The sequence below is a fragment of the Tyto alba genome, unplaced genomic scaffold, assembly GCF_018691265.1.
Source record: "Tyto alba isolate M040663 unplaced genomic scaffold, T.alba_DEE_v4.0 Super-Scaffold_38, whole genome shotgun sequence".
NCBI classification, from domain to species: domain Eukaryota; kingdom Metazoa; phylum Chordata; class Aves; order Strigiformes; family Tytonidae; genus Tyto; species Tyto alba.
This window is the reverse complement of record NW_024881313.1, coordinates 18,069,622-18,082,771: the sequence shown is the minus strand read 5'-3', so window position 1 is coordinate 18,082,771 and position 13,150 is coordinate 18,069,622. Positions and strand designations below refer to the sequence as shown.

At 38.0% G+C, this 13,150-nt stretch overlaps 1 protein-coding gene across 10 annotated transcripts in view; it reads left to right on the top strand.

Annotated features, from left to right (window-relative positions):
- The window catches only part of ADAM22 (ADAM metallopeptidase domain 22), a 138,853-nt gene that overhangs the window by 9,483 nt on the left and 116,220 nt on the right, over positions 1-13,150 (top strand). For 9 of the 10 annotated variants that reach the window (XM_042801929.1, XM_032991543.2, XM_032991544.2 and 6 more), the window contains exon 3: positions 7,888-7,964. In XM_042801929.1, the coding sequence (XP_042657863.1) occupies positions 7,888-7,964 (77 nt within the window). Of the gene's footprint in view, positions 1-7,369; positions 7,452-7,887; positions 7,965-13,150 lie in introns of those variants that run through there. The other variant, XM_032991541.2, reaches the window with a different exon arrangement.

Sequence of the window (13,150 nt, the reverse complement as noted above, 5' to 3'; positions counted from 1 at the left end):
TCCTGTAGTATCTAGTGAGATAGATGGAACACATCGCTCGACCGCTGTTGTATCTAGCATTGCTCTTCGTGTAATCTCTGACATTCTGAAACATACAGTCGCTGCGGGGGGCGATGGAAACTGCGGTGTCCCTGTGTCACAGGGCGAGTCTCTTGTTTGCTCTGCTCCCTATCTTGGTTTTAGAAGTGGGATCTTCAACAGTCATCAAAGTTTTTGTATGGATTATGACAGGAAAACATTCTGAACTTTACAAGTTTTTATTCACGACTTTCCTTTGTTTCCTATTTGTAACCCAGTGCTTTATTAATCACCCTTATAATAACTTATTTTATTATACTTTTCCTAGCCATTAGTCCTTGATGAAGAACCTTGTCAAATGCATTTTAAAAACATGAGGTTGAGCAGGCACGGATTTTTCTGGTTTTGCACCTACAGTGATATCTTTAAGACCTCTTGCACATTAGTTAAATGTGACCTTTTACACACGAATCTTTACTGCTTCCCATTTGGAAAATGAGGGGGAAAAAAAATCACCAGAAAGGAGTATGGCTTCCCAAAAGTTCTTGCAGTTCTTCCTTTCATTGGGAAATGAAGACTTTCACAACAACACAAGTTAGTCTCATAGGAAATCAAAAGTTAGAACTAAAATTTTCTTAAAGTCTAATTAATGTCATTCTCTGTACATAAAAGTACAGTGAGTAAAAGATCCAGTACCGTGGGGTTTTTCTGGTGCTGGAAACGTGTTAGACTGCCTCTTGGGAAGCAGCATCTTGCCCATTCAGTTACTTATACTTGTCCTTTTATATCTGTGAGATCAAATGGTAGTTCATGCTAAATTTGCTAGCAGTGACAGCCTAATAGTTTTACTGTCTTCATTGCTCCATCATTTAACCTTGGGCAAATCTTTGAGAAAGATGAAGTGGAGGGCAGGAAGAAGAGCAAGAAGAGTTTTCAGGGGAAAATTTCTTAGTTTGTTGTACCTCGGCAAAGGTGCTCACAGTTTTGGAGTGCCAGGTGGAGGTCTAGGGAGAGATGTGTGAGCAGATACAGCTGAGTCCATCAGAGCTTGGCATCTCACCTCTGCAGGACCTCAGAAGGATCCCTGCTGCTACCCAGGCATTGGATCTGCAGTACTGATACCTGTGTAATACCTTGAATCAGTTTGTGCTCAGGACTGATTTTTCCTCGTGCTGTTCCCCTCATCCATATTTCTGGGGTCCTCTTTTACTTTACCATATTAGGTAAATTCAGACAGCCTCTGATTTCAAACCCACAAATAAATAATAAAATAGATTTTTTTTTTTTTTTTTTACTAGTTAGGAGATAATTACTGGCATTTTAGAGGTACAAGTAGTCCTTGCTTCTGACTCTGATTTCATTGATACTATGATGTTTATGCAGAGAAAAGCTATTTTAGGTCATGTTTACGACTTTGTCAACATCTTCATCTGCTGAGAGCTGGCAAAACCTCACCAAAGTGAACTGGGCCATGGCACCGTGCTCCGGCTTGTGGTGTTTAACTCTCCCTCTGCCCCACCCTCATTTGGCATAGAGAACAGATATATGATCCAGGATTCAAAAATGAACACAGTCTTCTTAAAATCTTTTCTTATTTCTAGCTTTTCCTCAGAATAAATGACTTATTTACTAATGTACCCCAAAGAGGCAGCTGTAAAAGCCTTTTCATCAAACCATGATTCTATTCTGCAGTTTTTTCATTAACTACCCTGCCCCCAGAAAAGAAAAAAGCCCCTAGATATTTAGATTTATGCAATAGATAAAAAGAAAGCTTGCATGAAGAATGACAAATAATGGTGATTAATATAGCAAATGAGTGCCTATAAATATTTTGAGAATGCTAGGGGGAAAGTAAAAAAGATATTTTGCAGTTCTTTAATATGCTATGATAAGTGAATCCAGTTCAGTGACACTGAACTTTTGATTAAAATTAGACATTTGTGAATGGCACTAGAGAAGGCCTGAGGAAATCATGTTGCATTCATATTCTATTGTGTATTTTTAAAAAAAGATTCTTTGCCTCGGAGATACTTATTTTTACTGTTAGATTTAGGTTTATTTCTGAATCTTGTCTCTGAGCAAATCTTTTATTTTTTTGTCCCAGTACAAGTAGAAAAGTAAGTTTCTGAAAAACTTTCTTACTTTACATACAGCAACAATATATTGCATAACTCTGGATTTATTACAACACAGCTGAGGCTGAAAATTGGCCTTTTATAATGAGTACATATGCTAATTAGCACTATATTCCTCTACTGTAACATAAGTTTAGGTGTAACAATTTTCAAGACCACAGTTAAAATTTTTTTTAGGTAAATTACATAAAATTTTCAGTATGGTTTTCATTTAATTTCATTCATGTTTTTATTTTGATTTTCCATGGATTTATCTGTGTTCTTACTGAACTTAAGAAAGTAGTTTCATATACACTTACAGGATTGTTAGCGAACTGTGGTTTCTATTCTTCTATTAAATGGGAGGGGATTAAGTTAATATCTAAGGAATCTATTAATTTGTAAATGTGACCGACTCCCAGAATGTCTGCTATAAAACCTTATTGTTCTTACAATCTCTGAAGCATAGCTTTTAAGTTCTCTCTTGCTAAAACGTTCTGTATTATTGTCTCTCTTGATTCTCTTCATGCTTTTTGAGACTACAAATTTGATCACAATCTTTTAATTAGAAACCACAGTGCTCTAAATAGTAGTAAATATAAAATTCTTTACATCAAAGGGCAAACATATAAATAGGATTTTCCCATAAATTGAAAAAAAAAAAGACATTATTTTCTTCTGACAGAAATTGTTGTTATCTTTTCTAGCAAAACTTATTAAAAAGCATCTGAGTTTCATGAAGGATAGGACAGAAGTAAGAAATATGTATTATGAGGAATGTCACATTATATCACAATATATTTTTAATTCTCTTTTTTCTTATTTTAATGAGGAAAAATATTGGTCATCATGTTACTATGCAGCTTTCAGCACCCAACTAATAATGTACGATGTGTGGAAAATTTCTAAGATATTTCCTTCCAAAATTCTTGTTTGTTTGATTACTAAAGTGTGTAGCTTTTAATTTTTCACTGGTGGTTAAAATATTTGACCTATTTGAAATGAAAATCTTCCAAACATACATAAGGTTACCTACAGTAAGGTGCAATGAGGCTCACCATTGATCTGCAGTGATATATGTTCGTTGTAGTTTGTGTACGTGCATTCCCTTTGCAGATGCTCGTTCTTAAGGGTCAGTTTCTAGAGAAAGCCGATCATCAGCAGGGGTACCGAAGGGACTGTATCAGAAATCATCATTATTCTGCTGTGTTTCATTGTAACAATGAATAGTCATACTTGGTACTGATTGCCCATCTCCTCTGTTATTGCAGTGTTCCCTGAGGCATGGAGCAGGTAATTTAAAATAATCGGAATCGCATCCCCCTTGGTTTGTTAGGAAGGCTTGTGTATCATTTTTGTTTTTCTAGGATTCAAGCTTCTAATACTTGTTTTAGCTAAAATATCTTTGTGCTTAGTGAATTGAAATAATCCTTTCCACTCCATTTACTTTTGGTTCCTTTCAGACATTCACCAAGATGCTTAAACTTTGCAATCTTTGGCAAAAGTTAACTCTCGCATAGTTGCATTAGAGGTATGGGATGCTTAGTATTTTCTACAGGGGAGCTTACAGGTTAGTACACTTCATATGCCACCAGAATCATAGAATCATAGAGTGGTTTGGGTTGGAAGGGACCTTAAATATCTAGTTCCAACCTCCCTGCCACGGGCAGGGACCCCTTCCCCCAGCCCAGGGTGCTCCCAGCCCCGTCCAACCTGGCCTTGAACCCTTCCAGGGAGGGGGCAGCCACAGCTTCTCTGGGCAACCAGTGCCAGTGCCTCACCGCCCTCACAGAAAAGATTTTCTTCCTTCTATCTAATCTAAATCTAGCCTCTTTCAGTTTAAAATCATCTTATCACTGCACTCCCTGATAAAGAGTCCCTCATTTTTTTTTTTTTTTTTTTGCATCTGAAAGTGCTGCAGCTAATTTCAGAGTTGTTATCGATACTTTCCTTCTTCAGTTACATGACATTAAAATTTCAGAACTTTTTGATTGTGTTGGAGGCACGGCACTGCACTCTTCCATTAAGTTGTTAGATTCTCCTTTCCTGGCTCTTGTTCATGTTCTGCATTGACTGCATCTCTCCTGGACTCCAAGAACTCCCCTTTTATGACTTAGTTGTCAGCCATCAATGTGTCACGCCTATGGTTGTTTAAAAACCCTCGAATTTTCTGAGAAGGTTCCTTGGTTTGAGAACTCAATGATATAATTGATTGTCTTGCTTCAGTGGTTTAGAGGAGCCTTTGCAGGTGTCTCCCTTGTTACTTCTGCTTGAATGAGGTGATATAGATGGAATAAAAGTACTTATTTCCTTTCTTTGAGTTCTTTTATCGACATGTCTATGAGTGTAAGCCTTGTTTGCAGCTGACCATTTTACCCATTCACTGAGCAGCTAGGTAGATGTAGAGCCAAGCCTTTTAAAAGTCCATTTCTTTATTTAGTGGTTCTTAACTAGATATTCAGAAGAATTGTTATCCTAAAAAATGTACTGGCTGGCACTCTTAAGGTGCATTTTTTTGTTACGCTGAATGAGATCTGTTAGCTGTTATTGAAAGAGGGAATCTGTCTTCATTCTCTCTTGTATGTCCCTTCCATCCCGTCTACTCATGGTGTGACTACATCAGCTTATTTTTCCGACAGAAAACGGATCCACTCCAAGTAATGATTAATTTTATGATGCTGATCTGGCTTTCTGGAAAGTCACATGAGCCAACAAGGGAGAGCATGTGGGAATGTGTGGCCAGGATGGGGCAGAACTGTTCGTTTTCGGCAGCAGCCCACAGTACTCAGTGTTGCCGTGTTTTACAACCAGGGTTGAAGGAAAGGTTGCAATTTCTCAAAAGAGCTGAGTTTGGCTGGCTATCCAAAATGTACATTTTGGTATCTCAGTAGGTTTGAGATACACTTGATATATGCTTGATTGCACTGGAGCTTAAACTTAATGTTAAGCTTCCTGGGTTTGCACCACTTGTCTAGGGGGTGGTTACATCTGTGTAATGTTTTTCATATTAATTTATTAATAGGTATTTTGTCCCTCAAATTCACATTAACAGCTTCTGTCAGAGAATAACTATGATCCAGGGTCACCTCAGAAATACATTAGCCGTGTAATTGTTGATCTTAGAGACATGTTCAAGGGAGGAAATTTCCCAGACCAAATCAATATGGTGGAATGTATCTAGCAGTTAAAAATGAAACCAAACCAAAAAAACCCCTGTAATTTTTGTTCTTATAGTGAATGAGGTGAATACATTTTAATGACAAATGCTACATTTAGTGAATGCACATTTAGAAATTTAAGTTAGGCTTTTTATATTCTTCCTTACTGATGAATTCTCTTTTGGTACCAGCATATGGTCATACAGAAGACTTGGTTATGCTGTGTACAGAGATCTAAGTGATAGCATATGTAGCTATGTTGTTGACAAACAGTCGTAAAGTACTGTAGAATATTCTTTACATTTAATAATGTAATGATGAAAAGCAAACAACTGGGCTGCCATTGCTCCTTTGGTCAGGAAGTGGTTGTTGTGGTGTAGGCCCCTTGTACCTTACTCAGTTCTTGGCCTGTCACATCCTTTTTATGAGCAGTAGCCTAAAAATTCACGTCTAGCAAGAGAAGATGGAATTTTAAAATAATTCAAAGCAAACTCTGCTGCCTGAGAATTGGAAAAGAAAAGCCAATGCTAACGTGGTAATTTGTTGATGGTTGTTTTTGCTGTATTTGTGGTTGTGCTAGCTGCTGCAGGCCAGAAATGGCTAAATGATGGTCCTACGTGTGGGTGGCCATACATCCTGTGCGTGTCTGTACATGCTGTGGGTGTCCATCATCGTAGATACCAGCCGACTGTGTCACAGGCCATTTGGGACTAGCTTGTTTCTTTATTTTTTTTTTTTAAGGCCTTTTTTTTTGATTAGAAAGTAGGCTTTTAATATATATGGTAATTACTGAAATTATTTACCCAGGTAAACTATATGTTATATTTTGTTAGTTGGTCAAATATTATACATTTGTTCAAAAGAGATGCTCATAAATCATCCAGAAATTACAGGAACCACTTAGCAAAGACCTGTGGCCTGTGTGACAAAGTGGGTTAGATGTAATGGGGATAGCTGAAAAGATATCTGACTCTGTGAATTGTACCTACTGAGAGGCCTTCTAAAAAGCTTTCCAGTTAATACTGCATCCTTCTAAATGGTAATGTAAATATGTGGAATTTCTCATCATGCAATTTTGCATGCACATTCACAGCAGTGGTACAGCTAGGCATTTTTATAGAGGACACTCAGTCTGAGCTTCTTCTAATTAGAGAAGCTGTCCTGAATTTTTTTTTTTTTTTTTTAAAGGAATCAGTTGTTTGTAAACATGTATTATGGTTGTTGTCGGTTTTATTTATTAATACTTATGCTTGTATATGTAGACATAAAAAGAAAATCCTGCTGGAGGGCAACTAAAAAATGTAATAAACAAAAAAGTCATGATTCCCTCAACTTTCCATTTCTTTGTTGCTATTCTTTTCCAGGGAAACTGGTATTCTCAACTCTTCTGGATTTAATGCTTACTGAAAGCCTGCCAGTAGTTTTAGAGAGGGTGAATTTGATGATTCACATTATCCCATCCTGCCCTGTGTTTCCCAGAGTTTTCAATAAATCATTTGTTACAGTTGTACTATCCTGTATTGTATTTATTTGGAGAAGTGTAGTTTAGAGTTATAAGTGGTTCTTCAGTGTTTCCTCTTAGATTCCTCCGTCTACATGCTTCAAATCTTAATGTGCAGATTTCAATGGAAAGAAAATAAGAACAAAGTTGAAACTGCTCCAGAATGTCTGAAAGTAGCTTTTCTTATTAATTAGTTAAATAACTTGGCTGTTCTGTTTCTTGGGAGTTTTCAGGTCTAGAAACAACTGTTGTGTTGCCATTGGATAGCTGAGTATTTTCTTCCACTACTACTAGAATAAATACTCTGTCAGTTCGCAAGTTACAAAGTGTTCCCATGTTTGTCCTCTGTAGGACTGAATGAAAGCTATTAATTCAGGGAAAATGTATTGGAAAGAGGGAAAGAAAGGAAGAAAGGAAGGAAGGGAAGGAGGGAGAGAGGGAAGGAGAGAGGGAGGGAGAGAGGTTTCTTTAGCATTCATTTTTCTTTGGCTTTAGTGACTACTCAGGGGTTGGATTTTTGGGAGCCTTTTGAAGGAGGTGGGTTACAGGGTGGTGAGTCAGAGCTTTTCAGAAAATGCAACTGATCAGATTCAGCCCCTTGCTATCACTTCTCTATATGGACTTATACAAGAGTATGTCTGAATGAACAGTTTATTTCAGGTAATGTCAGAGAGATTTGTGAGTGTATCCCGATCTGACCAAACCAGCAATGTCTCAGCTGTTCTCCACTGTTCTGTGTCCAGAGTCAGATTAAGGAACAAATAACATTATCCAGGGGAAGTCTTCCATTTTCCTTTGCTCAGGGTTTTGCTCAGGATGGAAGTTCAGAGAGCTGTTTCCTATAGTGTGGATGGGTTAAGACGAGAGGTTACTCGCAGTCATAGGTTGTGTTCTTGGGAATTCCTGAATAAGCCTGGTAGATTCAGAGAACAGATCTTTTATTTGTTATCATGGACTGCTTTGTCCATTCAATGCAATTTTATTTGGTTAATGGCATATGGTTACTTAGTGAATATATTTACTTTCTACCTTCACAAACCTGTATGGTATGTTTTGTTGTGGTTGAATGCTAATTCCAGTCTTTTTAATATTGCAGTCTACCCACATTGCTCGAGCCAGCTTCCAGGTTGATGCTTTTGGATCATCTTTCATCCTAGATGTGAAGCTAAACCAGTAAGTAATGACTGTATCTTACTCTATGTTTGTTCAAGACCTGGTGACAGTGAAATGTCATTTTTTGATGGAGGTTTTAGAGGCTGTATTATAGCACAAAAGCTATTTCACGGTATTGAGTTAATCTGTAGTAGTATATTTTAAATTCCTGTTACTTTCTCAAGTACTGTTGTAGGCTTTGATATTCCCATTGTTACTACTTAGTAGCTATTGCAGTGTAACTACCGTTTTAGTGTTATAATTTCATTTGCTATCTTTCAGTTTACCATAAAGGCAAATTACTATACTCATGCAGAGCCTCCCTGGATATTAAAAGATGGAGCTGATGAAAACTGGTAGCTGTTAGCATTTTAATAACCAGGTGTAAAGTACTGGAGATACAACAATTGCACTACAGCTAATCCTCAAAAAAGAATGAGATGGATAGTTGGGAATGAAGTTTCTCCAGATGCATTTACAGTCTTTTGGGAACAGAGAAGAATTAAAAGGCAGGAACACACTGTGAACTTCAGACTATGAGGAAAGATTGAACAATAGTAAACTTAAAGTGAAATCTGGTATGTGGCTTTCAGTAATGACTTTTTGAAGTAGCCTTTTAGCACAGCTGTTTTAAAATAGGAGTTGCTTTGCTTTTCTGCTCTGAAGTGAAAAGAGAGTAAATAATGTAGTAAATAGAAATGCTTTGTTAAGTAATTCATCTCTTAATAACTGAACGCAGTGGTGTGTGGTTTGGTGTGAGAGTTTGTGCTCAATTGCTACAAATTTTTCTGCTACAAGGATGAACAGTTCAGGTTGCTATGAGAGCCACTCAGATTTCAGTTTTTTTCACTTGTAAACACATTTTAAACAGTGGCAATTTCTTCGTGTGCACTGACATGAGTTAAAAACCACATGTGAATCCTTGCTGGTTACAGACAGCAGACACACTATGCTGATGGAAGGGGAGGGAAAGAGGCTGGTTTAGAAGTACAATTTTATAACAAATGCATTTCAAATGAATTCTAGAGGAAGAATTTCCTGCTGAAAAGCACCAAGTCCACAACATTGAAGTGTTTTTTGGAAATAGCAGTTTTGTGTACCTTACTGAGAGTAGGTTGCAGAAACCTGTTTTTATTTTGGGTGGCAGATTAATGGTGTGGTCACAGTTAGTTTCTGAAAGGTGAGGATTTACTTTGCAGTATGCATTTCGGGTCATCTTAATAAAGGTAAACACATTTACTAATGGTATATGAAAAGACAAGTTAATGATGTGATTTCATGAACTGCAGCAGTTCTCTGTAGGTGGATTTTTTGTTCATGTGCATGTACATATATGCACATAAACACAAACTTATATTTAGAATTTGATTTTAGCTGGATTCTATTTTTGTCATTCTTTTGGTGTCTTTAATGATATTGGACCAGTATTTGAATGAGTAAGACTGTCAAAATGTGTCCTTATTGTTCTTAAGAGTGTCAGAATTCAACTTTATGAACTTTTCCTTAGGAACTATGCTTTTTATAATGTGAAAAAAGTCCTATCACAAATTGTACAAAGTGGAAACAAGGAGGCTGCAAGGAAATTAAGATATTTAGCTTCTATCATGATATTTAAATTAATATTTAAACTGCATTTGCAGATCATGACATAAAAAGAGGGCCAAGTATACCAGAACGGCATTTCAAATGTATTCTTAATTATTATTCCTGTGAACAAATACGTTCTGTTCAGAAGGCTGTGTGTATTTTTCTTCTCTTGCAGTTCTTATTCTCCATATTATATTTTGTATGAATTTTCTGAGGGTCCTAAGAGAAAAGCACAAATTTTTTTTTGAGGAGTCGTTTGCAAATTTGGCCCATGGTAGCCTTATAATTGAAAAGTAGTTGAATACTTGAAGGGAGCAAGGTTCAGGATTTTAGTTTTCCTCTGGAAAAAATATTAGCTTACTATTTATAACTGAACCTCTGCTAATATCAAAAGCATGCTGAAGCAGGCCTCTGTGGTAAAATTAGCTTTTATGCATAATATACATTTGGGGAATGTTAAAAAAGAAGTTTTGGGAACAGAGAGGGGAAAATATAGTTTAAAATACATAGGTTGTCAGAAAGGAGAGACTCTCGTGTCTTTGTCAGTCTCCTTTTTTGCAGTCTGTCTGTTCTTTAAAGATTAGTGTGTATGGCTTATATGCCTGAGTATATCTGAGCATTATCTCTAGTTACTGTGGCAGTGGTGGACAGTTACAGAGAAGGTCTTCTTTCTTCTGTATGGTTCTCCAATTTATGGAGAAAAAAAACCCCAAATTAAAGTTATAATAGCAAACAGAGAGCTTTAAAAAAATCAGAAAGTAAAATATACTCCTGCTCCCTAATGTCTATCTGCAAATAAATTTTCTTAATTTGCTGCTTTATTTGTGGTCATTATTTTCTCTATCCTCTTCAAATCCATCTTTTTTTTTTTTATCTGACAGTGAGTTTCTCTGTTTCCTCTGCTGCATTCACCTGTGCTTTTTTATACATCCCCCTGTTAAGTACCCATTTGTATATCATATTCTGTTGTGTTTGTATATTTTCCATCTCTGTACTTACTCAGTTCTCTGAAGAGTCACACATTTCTTCCTCTTCTTTTTCCATCAGGAATAAATGTCCTCTCTGTCATCATCATAGATACCACATATCTTTCATGATTTTCTTGCAACCTTTTTCTTGACAAGTTTTTGTACACTGACAGTTGAGGCTGGCAGAAATGTTTACGGACTCTTACTTGCCTCTCTTTTTCCCCGTTGCCTGATATCCTCTGTTTTATCTCTTCACTTCACCAAAGGAGATGCTACTATTGAATCTGGACGTTAGTTGAAGCTACTTTCCTTTCCTAGTCCCTTCCTCTGCCACCTCTCCCAACACTGGCCTACAACCAAAGGCTGACCTCTGCAATGAAACAAGCTGGGAAGATACAGGAGGTGGGCAAAGAGGACACAGAATCTCAGCTCTATCTACACCTGCTCTTACTAAATCAAAATGCAGAGCTTACGCTGACGTTTCAGACATGAGGGAAGCTAAGGCCCAGGATGGGAGCGTTCTGCCAGTCCTGGTTGCAAGTGAGAGGAAGGAAAAATAATTATTTCTGGTTAGTGACACTGGAAGGTTCCTGGCACTCCAGGAATTAATTATCTTGCCTTGCTACTGGCATTGCAGTGTGGCAGTTTAATTTAACACTGAAATCCGCATGCCTTCTTCTTGCCCATTTTGGATCTTAACCAGTTTTGAATGTGTATTTGTTCACAATAAATGTAGATGTGAGATACACTGAAACATCACCTAATAATAGTAATGATCAAAAAGTAATAAAAAGCTGGTATAATTACAATGTAGTTTCTTTTTTTTTCATGGTGGTATTTTCTCCACATACATTATCATTCTTTCTGCCTTACTTTTTTCCCCCTGAGTTGCCATAGTGTCTCTACAGTGAACTTTTTTTAGGTTATAGTGTTTTTTTTTTTTTTTTTTTTTTTTTTTTACTTCTTTTGCCTGTTCAACTGGCTGAAGTATTTACAAAGGAGCTTTCAGATCAGTTGTATTTTTAAAAGGTTCAATCCCTTCAGCAAAGGTTAGGAATGCATTAGCTGTATTGGTGTGTTTATGAATCCATTGCTTCAATGTCCTTATGAGTTCAGAACTGCACCTAATGGAGCTGTTTTCTGTGGCCATCTTCCTTAACGCTGCCTTTGGCATTAGCAGCCGCGGGGCCCGGCCGCGTGGGCGGGTGCTGCTCGCAGCCTTCCCTCTTCATCACGCGTCCAGCTCTGGCCATCAACCCAGAACTCTGCAGGAGTTGCATAGCAATTAAGTGTGCTGATTTATTTTTTAATTCTCTCCCCTTGAAGTTTTTAATGCTGTGATGGCATCTATGGCTCTGCAAATAGCTATTTCTTTTTTCATGCAGTATATTGCTTCTTAAATGTAGCCACACTTTCATCTTGGGTTGTAATTACATGATTAAACAGCAGAGCTCACCAGGAAATGGGACATGTTTCCGAAAGCCTCTCTGAGGCCCTTTTGGTCCTGTGGACCACGTGGATCTGTCTGAGGGGACTGGGGCTGGGGCACGTTCATCTGCGTCTGAAGCAGCAGAGACCTAACGGCATAACATCCAAAGATCATGGAGTTGGACTGGGAAAGAGCACGCTGCAAGTGGGTTAATCAGAAAAACTACAGTATCTGTGCTTGTCGGGAGCATGGACAGGCCCTGGCATGGGATGATCACCCCAGGGTCACTTCATGGTAGCCACAATGGGCAAGAAAGATGATCAAGGCCCTTCCTCGCTGCAGCATCATCCTTCATACAAAGGCTCTGGTGTCTCCTGTGACCGAGATGAGCAGGGAGTGTTTTTGTGAGCCCGAGTGAATTGTGGTCACTTCTGAGGTACAGTGTGGACACTGGGTGCCCTGCTGAGGAGACTCCTGCCCTTCAGAAAGCTCCCTCAAGCATCTAGTCACCTGTACATGCCCTGGCTCCTCATGCTATAACAAGAGCCCTCCCTGATCATGTCTTTTTTTTTGTGAGAGTGAGCACATCAACAGCCTGAGATCCTCTGGTTTGTGGTGATGGGGAGGTTCTCTGAAGGATCACAAGCATAAATAAGGATTTCAAGCTTATATTCGGCACTTCAGGACTGCTCTGTCCTTCTTGGTGACGTTCAGTCACTAGGATGGAGTATAATGGTCACCTGCTTACTCTTCTTGCAACACAAATCTAATTCCTCTGGTCTGTGTGTTAGTGGAAAATAATCTGTGAAAAAGTAGTAGGCTGGGCAAGATGTGCACAAACCCTACCCCTTTAGGAAGCTCACACATCTTCTGTTTTCATGGAGCACCTGTCCTGGAGGAGTACCAACACTGTGTATAAGTTGATGGTGGTGATGATCAAGGACATTCAGAAGGCTGAAAGATTTCAAATGACCCAATTTTTGTAAACTCTGTAATCACTTTATTTGCAAAATAAACACCCTTTTCTCTTAGTTTATCAAAAGATAGTTTATAAAAAGGTAGGCAAAACCAAAGAAGCTCCTTCAGAAAATATTGATGGGTATTTTGTGTATTTCAGTCTTAATTTAAATTATTTCTGGTAAGTGATACTGGAAGATTCCTGGCACTCCAGGAATTAATTATTTTGCCTTGCCACTGAATGGTTTTTGCAGCTTCTGCGGAGA